Genomic DNA, 15,676 nt, shown 5'->3' on the forward strand with positions numbered 1-15,676 from the left:
TCCTTTCTCTTCCACTTTGCACCTCTCAGGAGTTGTTTTGAAGCAGCCCATTAGTCTTTGATCCCAGGCTGGGGGGCACACACCCACCTCCTCCCCACAGCGTTCTTAGGTCCTAGTGTTAGGCGTCTTGTTTGCAAGCCAGTGCCTCCTTTTCCTGAGTTCCTCAGGGGTTTGGTCATAGAGGGAAGGGATGGCTAAGTTTATTCATCTATTCAATATTTATTCAGCTCCAACTCTTGGCCAGGCCCAGGGCTACACATTAGATAGAGAGAACACCAGCAGGCAAAGCATTGTGTATGACCGCACTGGAGTGTGCTTGCTTCCTCTCTGTTCCTCTTTCCTGGATCAGATGTAGTATTGTCCCTGCAGTGCTGGCAGTAAGTACAGGGCCTGGACACCTTGTCCCAGCTGGTGTTTCTCCATGAGGTTTCCCCGGGAAATTGGGCTCTGAGCCAAGATTCAAAAGACTACAAGTGATTTGTCCTGATGGGCTCGCAGAGAGAAAGAAGAGGGTATTAGGAAGTGCAGTGGAGCCAGGGGCTGAAGAGCTGTGTTGCAGAACCTGGCTCTTTGTGGGCAGGGGGCCCCTGAAAGGTGTTCAGTAGGGAAGGGACATTTTTTTTTTTTCTTTTACAAAAATAACACTGACTCCCTTGAGAACAGATTATGATGTCAAAGCAGGAGGCCAGATGGGAGGCAATTACTATAGTCTACGTGGCAGAGACAACAGAGACCTGCACTGCCATGGCAAGAAGCATGTGGATCTAAGAGGTGAGAGTAATAACAAGAAATGAGGTCAAGTAAGACTCTCATGTTTCTGGCTTGGACAACTGGATGGGTGTCATGCCTTTCATAGAGATAAAGGACCCCAGGAGCAGTGTGAGGGACTGTTAACAGGATGGTATAGGTTGGGACATGTTGAGTCAAGGGTGCCTGTAGGACATCTGGTGGAGATGTCTAACAGGAGCTGAATTCACTGTGGCACTCAGGGTGATCTAGGCTGTGGGTAGAGATGTGGACATCATGGAAGAGGATGGTATTACTGTGGCAGGGTAGAAGAGTAGGGGACCAAGGGGGAAGATGGAGGGACCCCTCTGACATGTAAGGGATGAGCCAAAGGAGAGGATGCTGATGAGGTGGCCAGAGAAGCAGGAGATGGTGTCACAGGAGCCCAGTGGGAATGGTCAGTGGTGAAAGCGCACATGCACCAGATAGACTGAGTATCAAGTACATCAGCAGGGCCCTCAGGGAGAGCAGTTTCAGGAAAAAATGGCCTCTGGGGTTTGAGGTGTGGACAGTTCAGAAGAGAGAAATAAATGGAGTAGAGATAGCAGGTAAAGTGCCCACCCCCTCAAAATTGGCCTTGGGAGAAGAATGAAACATAAAAGATGGAGGTGGGCCTCACTATCAGTGGGTGGAAGAGGGGGAAGGTGAGAAAAGTGCTGCCAGTGAGGTCACAGAAGGGAGGGAGCAGGACTAGGTGAGCAGAAGAGGGGGGACTAATTGCAGAAGGTGCTGCTGAAAGACCGGAAGGAACTTGCCAGAGGCATGCAGGGGAAGCCAAGCCACATCCCATTCACCCTGTAAGCTAGCTGCCTCAGATACCCAGAGTTCGCCCTTCCTTAACTGCAGACACTCCTGGGTATGGCTCAGAAGGAGAAAGGCCTTCACCTGGCTCCTCACCCTGAAGCTACTTCCTCCGGACGACATACGCCATGCGTATTAAGGGATTAATGAAGCTTCTGTGCTCCCATAGGGCTTTATTCAAACTTGGGGGAGCGCACCTAACCGTGCACCTGTGTCCTCCCTGTTAGACTTAAAGGGACTTTGAGGGGTGGGGACCAAGCCTTCGTCTTTTGCCCAACACCGAGCTCCCAGTGCCCGCCAGTGTTTTTACCTGAATGCCTCTGCTCCAAGCTGGAGGGAATTTGAAATTTAATGGGAGGGCTAAGACTGGAGCAGGAAATCCACAGGAACACAGAGTGCCCTAGGGATTTGGGGGTGGGAAGGGCTGGTCAGTAAAGTTTTCCTGCTAACGCTGCAAAAATGAGCCTTGCCCAAAAAGGGGCATTTGGAGCAGAGTTGGGAAAAGGGAGGGCCCTCCAGGTGGAGAACAGCAGAGGGTGCTTGAAAAAGACAATCCTTCCTGTACTTCCCACCCACTTTATCTCACCTACTCCTTAACACAACACTAGGGACCAAATCACTGATTACGATGAGCAAAGTGACCCCCGGACAGGTCACATGCTCCCCCAGGGTCATTAGGCTAATAAATGAAGGGCCCTGAATGCGAACCCCTGATCCAACTCCAGAGAACTTCATGTGCAGCCTCCCCGGCTAGCCGCTAATTCATTCTGGCTGGCTAGTGGGGAAAGTAGGCAAAAAGACTGAAGAGGACATCGTGAATCTTAGACAGATGTTATTAAACTACCCCCACACTCCAGCATTTCACCTGCGAGGCTGTTGGGCTGTTTCCCAAACCTGCCTGCCAAGGAACACTGCTCATGAAGATACATTTCTTCTAAGGACAAAGGAGGTTTTGGGACAGTGCTCCGTGTTACATCGCCTCTCTCTGCTTCCCAGTGCTCATCAACATCTCAAGAGCTACAGAAATTCCTTCTGTCTGTGTAACAGGACTCCCAGCCCTCGAACACCCTGAGCTCAGGCATGCCCTTTGGGGAATCTGCGGAGAGGAGCAAAGCGCAGGGCTTTGGCATCGCGCCCAGCGTGGGTTTCAGCAGAGCGTGCCAGGAGCTGGTGTCCCCGCTGGTCTCACTTCACTCCGGTCTGCCTCCAGCATTCCGGACCCATAGTGCCACTTAACTGTGCGGCTTCTGGAAAAGGTCAATCTCCAAGCGTCACTTTCCTCAATTGTGTAAGAAGCAAAACAGGTATAAACCCCTTCTCCTGCAGGGTGTGAGGAGGATTAAATAAATGAAATAAGGGTTTCTTCTCATTATTGAACAGAACTGAGGCTTCAGGTTTTCCCGGTGGAGCTTGGGGGAACTCGGGGCAAGGACTCCTGTCCCCGGCGTCTGCCCAGGATGGGGCTCCGTAGGTGCCCACGCCCCTACCTGCAGGGTGGGAGCTTCCCCACCGTCGCCCCCACGGCCTGCAGGGGGGCGGCACCGAGAGAAGGCGACCCAGCCTTGAGTGGCGGGGACGCCCCCGTGCAGCCGGGAGCCGGGCCGCCCCTCCCCGCACTTCCCCCAGCCGGCCCAGCCCGGCGCGGTCCACGGTCAAGCTCGGCCCGGGAAAGGAGGGGCCGCGGGCCTGACCTCCTCGCCGCTTCCGGGGGAGCGGGGCCGGCCGTCGGCTGGGCCGGAGCGACGCTTTCCCTCGGCCGGAGCGGCGGGCGCGGCGCGGGAGCCGCCACCCGGGGCCGCCGGCAAGCAGGTGAGCGCTCGGCTGGGCCGGGTCCGGGGGCGGCGGGCAGGCGGGACCCCGGCGCCCCGGCCGCCCGCGGCTGCAAGAACCCCCGCCGGCCCGGACCAGCCCTATCCCCGCGGCACCCGGCCCGGCTTACCACCTTCCTGCCCGACCTTTACCTGGCCGCCTCTGGCGCCCGGAACACGGAAGCAGGGTGGAAAGGCCCTCCGAGAAGGCGGTCGCCTTTTCTGTCGCCAAGGAGCCGGGGCAGGGAGGCCCTCCGTTTGCCTTGGGTTGAAGAGTCCGGCTCAGCCCGCTTGTTTGAGTCTAACTGCAGGCACTGCTTCTCCCAGTCGCCCCACGTCCTGCCCTGCTCCTCTGATGGTATTTGTGACAGGGGTTCGGCAAGAACATGGCTTTATTTAGGGTGATGACCTCCCAGATTCGTTTCACATCTACCCTGGGCTGGGCAACGTGTAGAAGGGGCAGCATGGAACAGGGCCAAGCTCATCCTGCTCCTGGAGAAAGTAAACGAGAAACCACAACACACCCAGGTAAGTGCCAGAAGAGATGGGGAGTACAGAGTAGCCAACAGCAGACACCCCGAGCACAGGGGTCATGCAGCGTCAGGAATGACTGACTGTCAGAGGAAGTCACATCTGGTTATTTAACTTAAAAAAAAGAAAAGAAAAGAAATACAACCCTCCTACAGAAAAGTGCACACCTCGGAAGCATACAGCTTACCCAGTTTTCACAGTGAGCATTTTCTGTGCAACCTGCATCCGGAATAAATGAATCATTAGTAGCACTCCAGAAGCCCTTTTACGCCCACTACTTTCACTGTACTCCTGGCTTCGAACATCACAAGAGTTTTACTTGGTTTTGAGCTTTCGACATATGGGATCGTATGTGCATATTTACAATGAATGGCATTTTATACGCAGTATGTGAGATTCGCCTACGTTGCATTTAGCAGTAATTCATTTATTCTCACTGATATGTGATTTTGCACTGTATAAAGAGACCACAATTTATTTCTGCATTCTACTGGACACTGGGATTGGTGGGCACATGTTTCCAGTTTGGGGTTACATAGTGCTGTAAGTCTTTCTTGTGTTTGTCTTTTGGTGAACATATGTAAACACATCTATTAGGCATACTCCTAGGAGTGGAATTGCTGGGTGTGTTTACATTCAGCTTTAGTATATAATGCTAAACAGTTTTTTCTAAGTGGTTGTACAGATTTACACTCCCACCATCCTTACTAATACTTGGTGTTGTCTTTTTCATTATAGCCATTCTGCTGACTGCATGGGTAGTGGTGTTGCACTGAGGTTTAAATTTGCATTTCTCTGATGACTAATGAATTCTGCATCTTTTCATATGTCTATTGAGCATTTGGATATACTTTTCATGAAGTGACTGTTCAGATCTTCTGCCCATGTTTCCAACAGATTATCTTTTTCTTACTAGTTTGTAAGAGTTTTTAAATATTCTGGATATGAGACATTTATTGGATCTATATTTTTAAAATGTCTCTCTCAGGAGATTGCTTTTTCATTCTCCTAATGATGTCTTTTGATGAACAGAAGTTCTTTATTTTATTGTCCAATTTATCATTATTTCCTTATAATTATTTATATTCAGTTTATATTTGCCTACCCTGGGAGGGGGAGGGGAGAAGAATGGGTGAAGGTGGTCAAAAGGTACAAGCTTCCGGTTGTAAGAAATAAGTCCTGGGGATGTAATGTACAGCATGGTGACTATTGTAAATAGTACTCTATCGTATAATTGAAAGTTGCTAAAGGAGTAGATCTTCAAAGTTCTCATCACAAGAAGAAATTTTTTAACTGTGTGTGGTGATGGATGTTAACTAGACTTACTGTGATGATCATTTCTCAATATATACATATATGCAATATATAGATATGGAATCATATTTTGTACACCTGAAACTAATATAATGTTATATGTCAAGTATATCTCAGTTTTTTTAAATCAGAGAGCTAATCAAAATGAGGAAAATAATCTGTATTTTCCTCTGAAAGCTTTATGATTATTCTCCCTTATATCTATTATCTATTTGAAATTAATTTTGTATTATGTGAGATTTGGGTCAAGATTCAGTTTTTCTCCCAAGGCCATCCAAATCGACCCAGAACCATGTATTAACAAGCTTATCTTTCCCCACTGCCCTGCAGTGGCAGCTTTGCCATAAATCAGGAGATTGTACAGCTGTGGGTCTGTCTCCAGACACTCCGAGCTCCCATTAGACTGTCTATCCTTGTACACCAGTATCATGCTGCCTTAGTTACTGTTGCTTTATAATTCTTCATTATTCTGGTAGTGGAAGTTCTCATCATTGTTCTTCACAATTTGAGGTATTTTTATCTATCCCACTCTCCCAAAGCCTTTTTAAAAAATATATAAAAAGTAGTCATTTAATAAGCTCAAAAGGGGACTAATGTATAAGGGTATATAATTGGCATAATTTGTAAATTGTATCCATCTATAAATTCACTGAGGACACAATCTATATTATGTTCAATGCCTACATATTTACATGAGATCTACAGCAAAGTAAATAAAAAGTAAATTCATATCCATTTAGTTAAAAATGACCATTTTTACATTTATGATAGAGTTTCAAAACAAAGGGACTTTTTTAAAACTAAGAAACTGAAGTTTTTCAAAGACCAATTTGCTAGTTTTTGCAAAATAAAGCAACATTAATTTATAATGCTTCTCATTCATGTTTAGTCAGAAGTGGTTTTCCTATGTGACTGAAATACAGCTGAAGTTTTAGATTTTAATAACCAAAGTAACAATACTTTTGATTTATAATCAAATTTAAAACAGTGGGTGCTCTTGTATGCATACATGTGCATATGTGCACATACATATGTTTCTTGACATTTTTTAAAGTCTTCAAAATTTACAAAATGTAGTGCTGACAGCATATGTGCCTTCTATATATTCAGCAAGCATGATTTATTGTAATACAAGTGACAAGACTTCAGTTAATGAACCAGATTTCTATGGCTCTTTTCTGCCTGCTTGAGTTCCATTTGAAATCAGACTGTATAGCAAAATCAGTAGTTTGGAATTTATTTCACAATAAAAATCAGTTACAAAATTTGCCAGGCACTTTTCAATTATTTCACTGCTTATAAATCCAAGTAACAATATAAATCAAGACTAGTGGCTCCTTGTATCAGAATTACCTGGAAAGCTCTTAAAAAATACAGATTCTTGGGCCCTACTTCTCAACTACTGAATAAGAATTCCCAGGGGTATCTGTATTTTTTAAAAGCTCTTGAGGAGACAATGATTTGCAGCTTGGTTTGAGAAACATTGTTGTAGCCCACTTGACCAAACTTTGTGTACATCAGAATCCTGGGGTATTTGTTTTAAAATTAGCTTCCCAAGCCTTTTGCCCAGAGATTGAATTCAGTAGAAGTAGGATTTGGCACAGGAACTGACATTTTAAACCACTGCTGCAGTTGGGCCCTGTGTTCATTTTCTGTTCTGCATAGCAAATTACCACAAATGTAGCAGCTCAAACCAACCCCTATTTATTATCTCATAGTTTCTGTGGATTAAGGCCTGGGCAAGGCTTGGCTGAGTCTTCTGCTGGAGTCTCACCTGGCTGCAGAGACTCAGATGGGTAAAGATCCACTACCAAGCTCCCTCCAGCTGTTTGTGGGCAGAGTTTACCTGCTTGCAGTTGTACAACTGGGGCCTTGTTTCCTTGCTAGCTGTCAGCTAGAGACCACTCTTAGGTTCTGAAGGCTGCCCCCGGTTCCTTGACCCTGGTCCTCTCACAACAAGGCAACTTCTTCAAAGTCAGCAAGGGAGTCTCTGTCCAGTCTGCTAAGATGGACTTACACTACCACACATGTGCATGTACATACATACATGTGCACATATTCATATATATGCTATATTATATATACATCTCATATATAGTAAATATACAGCGTCTGTGTGTATACATATATACACTCAAGATTACGTTACTATATATGATGTGCCCGTGTATATACATACATATATACAAATTAACATAATCATGGGAGTGACATCTGACTCCCTTGTCATATTCTATTGGTTACAAGTCATGGGTCCTGCCCACACTCAAGTGTGAACACAGGGGCCATCCTAGGGTCTGTTCACCCTGTCTGCAAACCACTGTTAAAAACACTGTATTGCGTCTGTCAAGCTATTAACAATTAAATTCAGCACTTGAAGTGACATTGACCTTCAAGTCCTAATGAATCCTGCCCCAAGTGTTTCAGCAAGTGTTTCGGAAGAAAACTTAGCCTTTGGAACCCTTGTCCTTAATTTAAAGTCAAAATCAAGGGAAGTGGAGATGAGAATTAATTTAGCAAAGAAGTGAAAAACTTGCAAGTAATTTAAGCCTTTAAACAGACCACTTTTTAGCAGTCACATTCAGTCCTTTCTCCATTTATTAGCCTGATATACAATCAAAGGTAGTGGATTAGTTTCCTATTGCTGTTGTAACAAATTATCACAAATTTAGTAGCTGAATACAACACACATTTATAATCTCATGGGTACGGTCCAAAGTCTAAAATGGATCAGCAAGACTGTGTTCCTCCTGGATGCTCTAGGGAAGAATTAAGGTGCTTGCCCTTTCCAGCTTCTAGGGGTGGCTTGCATTCCTGGCTTGTGGTCCCCCAGGACCCGGGTCTCTCCCTCCCTTACTCCAACCCTCCTACCTTTCTCTCATAAGACCTGTGTGGTTGCATTTGGCTCACCTGGATAATCCAGGATAATCTTCCCACCTCAAGATCCTTAATCACATCTGCAAAGTCCACTTTTGCCATGTAAGGTAGCATATTCACTCGTTCTGAGGATTAGGATGTGGACATCTTTGGGGTACCATTTTCCTGCCTGCCATAGATAGTGATTCCAGCTTAAAAAAATGTAATATGAATTATATAAGGTATACATACTAATCATATGCCTTCATAGGTTTTAGGACGTTCCCTATATAATAGATATTGGAAAACAGATATTGGGTAATACTTAAAACACTTTGAATTTTATACAATGAAAATATTTCTCTCATGTATTATTGTCAGCTAGAGACCACTCTTAGGTTCTGCATGTAATACTGAAAAAAGTATTGTGAAAAACACTAAAGGTCTCAGGCTGCTGCTTTTTTTGACGAAGCTCTTTGCTAACTTTTGGTTAAGTGTTTGTAATTATCTACAAAGCTGGTCTCTGGGTATCATTCTACTTTATGAATTTCTAAAAGGCACAAGGAAAAGTGACTACATGTAAGGCCACACAACTAATCAGAGAATAGACAGAGGTAGTGATTAGACTTTCCAGTTGAATATTTGGGGTCTTTATCTTCTAATCTGTTAGACAACTATGTCTCCTGTATCTCGATATATGGCTATGACTGAATCTTGTAAAGATTGAAGTGTGATACCTCCACACCCTGTGCTGTACAAGAACTAGACAGTAGCAAGGAAGGTACAGTGGGGTTTGAGGCTCCAGGAGGTAGACCGTGTGTATGATTCATGGAACTTATCTGCCATCTTGCCCAATTTTCCAATGTCAAAGATGCTATAATTTTCCTGTGTTTAAATTTTTCCATAACATTAGTCACATGGCTCATACCACCCCACTCCTAGTGACACATGCTGTGGGGCAATTATATTTCTTCTTAACCAAGCAATGAAAAGGCAATTACCAAAATTTGGCATGTATTGCCAGAAGGGCAAGTCGTTTCATACCATGAGAAACTGCAACTTTTGAATCTACATCTCTTAATGATTAAAGTATTAATTTCTAACCTGTAGAAATTGGGGTTAGCATTAAAAATATCAAATGCTTCTCCAGTTTGTAAGTGTATGAAGGCCAAATTAAGAACCTAAAAATTAAAACAATTGAAAACATATTTAATATAAAAACTAAGAGACATGATGTCTACTCTTGGGGGGAAAATACGGACACCCAGAACAGTTGAAATGAAGATGTGCAGAGGCAGCCAGGAAAAGGATTTCAACACCTAACAGTGGTTATGTGGCACTTTTAAATTCAACCGGCCACTTAATCTGTCTGAAACACAAACAACATTAGAGAGGAAAGGAAACGTATACATACTACCGTCTGTGTCATTTTGGGTGGCTTAGCAATGAACTGCTTTTCACTGTCAAATGTATCTCTGGTTCCCACAATCATTCCACCTCTTCTTTTCTGGCCTCCCCCACTGCTGAAGTTTAAGTTCTCCTTTTTTTTTTTTAAAACTTTTCATGAATCATCAGTATCTCTTGCCTTAGATTCATCAGCTCAGCATGAGTGTTTAGCAGCAAGCAGTGAATGAAGCATTATTGTCCAACCTTGAATGACATTCTTTAAATTACAAAACCTCTTATTTCAGTGCGTCTAATAATATGAGTTGTTTCTGTGTGAGTTTCCAAGGGGTTTGTTTTGGCCACTACAGGCTGTCAGAGTGAGAAAGCAGTCCTCTGCCACGTGCTCCACGGCTCCAGAGCCACATTCTCCACCAGCCCTTTGTCTGCAGAAGTGTCGTTACTTCTGGAATATTGTGGCTCCATCTCGGACCAGGGTGGGATCTGCCCCACCTAGCGGCCTCCCAGAAACCTAGGCTGAAGGGCCTCCACCGTCAGGGACATCCTGGTCATTGTGGTGGGAAGAGAACATGGTAAATTACCCATCTAAGATATTCTTGGTCCTTTGCTTTTCCATAGAAATGTAGAGAAATTTGACAGTCTCTTCCCCCACAAAACAAAAACCTTCTCGAATTTGGGGTGGCATTGATCTAAAGATTAGTTTGGGGAGAACTAAGTACAATACTGAGTCTCTTAAACTATGAACATAGTATATCTCTCCAATATCTAGATTATTTTAAATTCATATTAACTAACACAATTTCTGAGCATTAGATGCTGAGCCATTAGCACTTTACACAAATTATCTTATGTAATCTTCACAATAATGACCAGCAGGTTCTAGAAGTTTTCCCATTTCACAGATGGAAAAGGTAAAGCTTAGCAAGATTAAGTAGTTTACCAAAGGCCCCTGTTAATAAGAGGTGGGAATCCAGGCACTGTGCCTGCGAGTCTGTAGTCTTCACCACTATGTGACACTACTTCCCTGAGCTGACAGCTGAGGGAGAAGAGAAGGGAGGGAAGGAGGAGAGAAGGAGAGGGGCCGGTGGATAGATGGATGCGTGGATGGAGGGAAGTATTCAGGGGATTTGGAGGGAAGGACTCTCAAGGTTTCTTGCATGTGCTCTCTCTCTATTGCTCGGTATTTGTCACCTCGACACATAATTACTTGTCCAAATAGCAACAGTCCTTCTCTGATTTCAGCATTTCCACGGAAAGTCCCTCTAAAGAGCTGCCTGCCAGCTGCCCTTCCCCAGATATTGAATGCACCTCGGCCCCGGTGGAGCAGAGAACCGTCATTCTGCTGGTCATGCTGAGCTCATACTCTGTAAGTCTGACCACACTGCACGGATCTGGGTTTGTCTAGAAATCAGCTCGAGCCACAGTGGTGTGTGTTCCTGTCCCATAAGGGATGAGGGACCCACTTAGAGACTGAGCCTCTGTCAGGCATTAGGGGAGAAAGAAAATCCATCCCATTGCTTTTGTGATCCTCTCTCTCTCATAGGATGGCTGTTTCATGAGGTCAAGACTGGGTCCCCTCTCTTCTGCCACATTACCAATGCCTGGGCTCACGGGGTTAGTTTTGAGCCCAACATTATGGCATCGTCAACCTCCTGCCCAGCTCCTCACTCCCGGCCCAGGAAGCCTCTGGGCAAGATGGCTGGTAAGCAGAATCAGACTCCTCATTCCGCTCTCGTTCCTCCTGTGAGTCCTCAGGATCCCTCCTGGCGAGGTGGGAGCACTGCCTGGCCCTAACACAGGGGAGAGAGCAGGGAGGCTGGTGCTGGGGGCCTGCCTTGCCCTCGATGCCCAGATGCTTTGTGGCAAGGGAGGAGAGACGGCACCCATCAGTGGAACCCTCCGCCCTTTGGTTCACGGGCTTTCCAGGTGTGTCGGCTAATCTTTCCAGGCTGCAAACCATTGTGCTGAGTGCTTATGATCGTGTCTCTTGTCTCTAAATCCTCCAGAAGAACAATTCAGGAGAGGGAGCCAAGCAGAGAGAAGAAACCAATCACTCCCCAGAACACCAAACTTTCTGTCCCTTTCAAAATCCAGGGAAGCTGAGTTGGTATCATTATGGAGTATTTACAATATACCAGACACTGCATTACCTCAGTTAATCTTTAACAACTAAAACAAACCCATTTTACAGATGAGGAAAGGGAGACATAGACTGACTTAAGGCCATACAGAAAACAAGTATCAGTCCACACTCAGATCTCTGCCTGACTCCTCAGGAGCTCTGAGCAGCAGCCCCCCTCCAAGCTTTTGTGTTTTACCCATTCTGCAACAAGCTAGGGCCAAATGGATGCCATCCCTCCCCATCTTGGCCTCCTATAATGGGTAGCCCCCCTTAATCTAAATCCTCTTCCCTCTGGTGAAAACGAGTTTGGGGTCTGCTTGATCCTTACTAGCTTCACATAGCTCTACTTACAGACTCACAAAAGGATGACTCGTCAGCTCTAGTGGTGAGTTCTGGTTAGGGTAGGCTGAGGGTGCCAGAAATAGAAGGGCCTGGAGAGAGCAAAGCCACCTTTCCTAATCAGTCTGGTAAACAGCCAGAGTTTGTTCATTTCTTTCTTTCTTCTTTTCATACTGTTATACCAAAGACTTTTTAAAAAATTATCGAGGTATAATTGACATACATTAGTTTCAGATGTATGATATAATGATTCAATATTTGTATGTATTATGAAATGATCACAATGGTAAGTCTAGTTAACATCCGTCTCCATCCATAGTTACAGAATTTTTTCCCTGTGATATGAACTTTTAAAATCCACTCTCTTAGTGACTTTAAAATACGTGATACAGTATCATTAAACTAGAGTCACTATGCTGTATATTACATCTCCAGGACTTACAAAACAGCCAGAGCTTTTAAAGCCACTACCTTTATAGTTAGTGGGAACTTTTAGGTTGGCCCTGAAGGGTGCACAAAATTACAGAGCTGGGGTTGCTTGCCAGGGCAGGAGATGGGCCCTTCTCTGCCGGGTGTGAGGAGGCTGCCTGGTGAGAATACCAGGCCTGAGCAGTGTTTCTCCCCCACAGACTGGTTCAGGCAGGCAATGTCGAAGAAGCCCAGTAAGAGGCCCGAGTCCCCAGGAAGTCCCCCTAGTGACGTTCCTCAGCCGAGCTCCCAGGACCGCCGGCCATCCCTGGGCCACGGCTCAGCCCGGCCCCCCAGCCCCCCACCAGCACACGTGGGCACCAGCAGCGGCGGCACCAGCAGTGGCAGTGGCCGCTGGAGCAAGGACTATGATGTCTGCGTGTGCCACAGTGAGGAGGACCTGGTGGTTGCCCAGGAACTGGTGTCCTACCTGGAGGACAGCAGTGCCAGCCTGCGCTGCTTCCTGCAGCTCCGGGATGCAACCCCAGGCGGCGCCATCGTGTCCGAGCTCTGCCAGGCACTGAGCAGCAGCCATTGCCGCGTGCTGCTCATCACCCCGGGCTTCCTCCGGGACCCTTGGTGCAGGTACCAGATGCTGCAGGCCCTGAGCGAGGCCCCCGGGGCAGAGGGCCGCACCATCCCGCTGATGTCAGGCCTCACCAGAGCCGCCTACCCCGCTGAGCTCCGCTTCATGTACTTCGTGGACGGCCGGGGCCCTGATGGCGGCTTTCGCCAAGTCAAACAAGCTGTCCTGCGTTGTAAGCCATGGGAGGAGGGTAGAGAGGGAAGGGGGTTCAGCCACAGTGTCTGATCTGCTTTGGCTTTTAAGAGACAGCCACTGTAGCCTAGGAGTGCAAAATGAACACTCTGGAAAAGACTTACTTAGGCAAGTTACTTAACCCCTCCGTGCCTGGGTCTCCTCACTGGTAAAATGAGAATGACACTGTTTACCTGAATAAGTATATACACTGTACACCTGAAAAGTATATACATATATACCTATATAAATTAGTATCTACACTAAGTAAGTGTTCAGTACGTGGCCTGGCACAGGTAAAGTACTCCTAGCAGGCAGCACATATCAAGTCCTCAATAAACAGCAGCCATTATTATCATCATTATTATTCATAGTATTAGGTTTCGGTCACTGAGGTCGGGTTGGAGATGTCCATCAAGAGCTGGGAAAATGCCAGGAGGGTCATTGGTCTAGTAAGGCAAAATGGTGCAAGTAATAGGAAACAGTTGCCAAGGATAACTGTATCCAGGGGAGGGGCATTATATTACAGTGGATTTGGAAACAAAATAGATAAAAAGCAGAAGAGGCAGAGACCCACTGGGGAAAACGGATTAGGGGAGGGTGACAGGCCGTGTGATTCTGTTTGGTCTCTTTCAGATCTGCAGACCTTCAGCTGACACTTCTTGTTATCACCATGGGACCCAGAAGGTTGGACACAGCTGGAAAGAGACTTATTAGAGAGCCCAGGGCCTTGCAGGGCTGGATTCAAGCAAATGTGACAAGGCATTAAGGAGCGAGCATTTGCAGTGCTTTGTATGTGATCCTGGGACCAGATTGCCCATTAGGCTTCCATTATTGTGGGCTTCCCAGGAGAGCCATGGGCAAACTGGGGACTCCCCCAGGAGGGCCGTGGGCAAGCTGGGGACTCCCCCAGGAGGGCCGTGGGCAAGCTGGGGACTCCCCAGGAAGGCCATGGGGAAGCCAGAAATTGGAGGCGGTAGGAGATGCTGATACCAAGATGGTCACCAATGGTTTGCCTCCTGCCTAAATTGGACATGAAGCTGGCACATACCTAAGTTGGCTTCCCCAGGAATTGGGCACTGGTGTACAGATGCATCCCTCCTGAAGAGGTGCCCCATCTGATTAATGAGCAGGAAGCCTACGCTGCATGCCTCAGAGTGGATGGTTTCCCCAGATGCCTGCGGAGGCCCTGAACAGGCACCGGGAGAAAACAACAGGTACCGAGGCCTTCACACCCACACTACTGCTGCTCTGTTTCCCAGTAACTACATGAAAGACGCACTCAGTGCTGCGCTGTATTTATTCTTATTGCATGCGTGCTAAAAGGTCAAACCTAGAAACCGTTCTGAATAGACTGGAGAGGGGAGGGCGTGCGTGGGGTGGGAGCGAGGAGCGGGTGGCAGGGGCGGTGGGGGCTAGAGGAGGGAAGTCAGCCCGGGAACCTGGGCTCGAAAGCCCGCCCACCAGCGCTCTGGCTTTGGGGCCTCACCAGGGCTCTGGCTAGAACTCCTGCCCTTAAAGTAGCTCCTTCACCTCTGCACTGAGAGGATCGGCGTTTTTCTCTTGGGGGATAACCGTGTACCTTGTAAGACAGGCCAAGGTTTTCATTTGTTGGTTCTCAGTAGGTTTGCTGTTGAGCCGAAATGAATTTCTCATTTCCCCAAGGTGTACTTTTGTGCCACTTCTCTCTCACTTCCCCCAACCATGTGTCTCATTTTACTGGAAAAAAAAAAAAGTATATATATATATATATATATATATATACACACACACACACACAGCATTTATTTTTTGAGATATAACTGACACATTAGTCTACATTTGATATTTGTACCTATTGTGAAAAGTTTATTTTTGTAATAATGAATTATACCCATACAAAAGGACTAAAGAATAACATAGTGTACACCATATACCACCCTCAGCTTAAGAAGCAAAACCTTATAATTCTGTGGTGCTCCCTTTGTGCCCTTAATTACATTCTTCTCCCACCAGAGGTTACTGTTCTCAACTTTTATCATTCTCAGCTTTTCTCTAGAAATTACATATGCATACATCCCTGACAGCATATTTTTTATGTGGTTTTATACTTTACACAAATGTTATGTATGGTAATGTTTGTATTCTGCAAATTCTTTTTTTTATTTTACGTAAGACTTATCCATGTTGATGGATGTAACTCCAGTAAATTCACTTTCATTCCATTATGTCAGTATGCCACTAGTCACACATTCTTTTACAAATGGTTATTTGGTTGTTTCCAGTTTGTTGCATTAAAAACAAGGAGGCTGGGAACATTTTTGTACATGTTTCCATGAGCAAGATTTTCTAGGATTTAGCCAGGATTGGGAATAGCTGGGTGATGAAGAATACACATCTCCAGTTTTGTTACATGATGAAATTTTTTTCCAAATTGGTGTGTTAAAGTTCCCACCTTTTCATGTTCTTGCTGACATTTAGAATGATCAGATTTTTAAATGTTTGCTGATC

At 45.9% G+C, this 15,676-nt stretch overlaps 1 protein-coding gene across 1 annotated transcript; it reads left to right on the forward strand.

The window, feature by feature from the left end:
* The first annotated feature begins 131 nt into the window (after positions 1–131).
* TIRAP (TIR domain containing adaptor protein) lies at positions 132–14,854 on the forward strand. Its single transcript, XM_036930027.2, has 7 exons — positions 132–771; positions 2,635–3,396; positions 9,851–9,976; positions 10,743–10,866; positions 11,044–11,202; positions 12,591–13,187; positions 13,823–14,854. The coding sequence occupies exons 5-7, from the start codon at positions 11,136–11,138 to the stop codon at positions 13,840–13,842; spliced, it is 684 nt and encodes a 227-aa protein (XP_036785922.1). The 5' UTR covers positions 132–771; positions 2,635–3,396; positions 9,851–9,976; positions 10,743–10,866; positions 11,044–11,135; the 3' UTR covers positions 13,843–14,854.
* The last annotated feature ends 822 nt before the right edge of the window (positions 14,855–15,676 follow it).

The sequence above is a fragment of the Manis pentadactyla genome, chromosome 13, assembly GCF_030020395.1.
Source record: "Manis pentadactyla isolate mManPen7 chromosome 13, mManPen7.hap1, whole genome shotgun sequence".
In the NCBI taxonomy this organism is placed as follows: Eukaryota; Metazoa; Chordata; class Mammalia; order Pholidota; family Manidae; genus Manis; species Manis pentadactyla.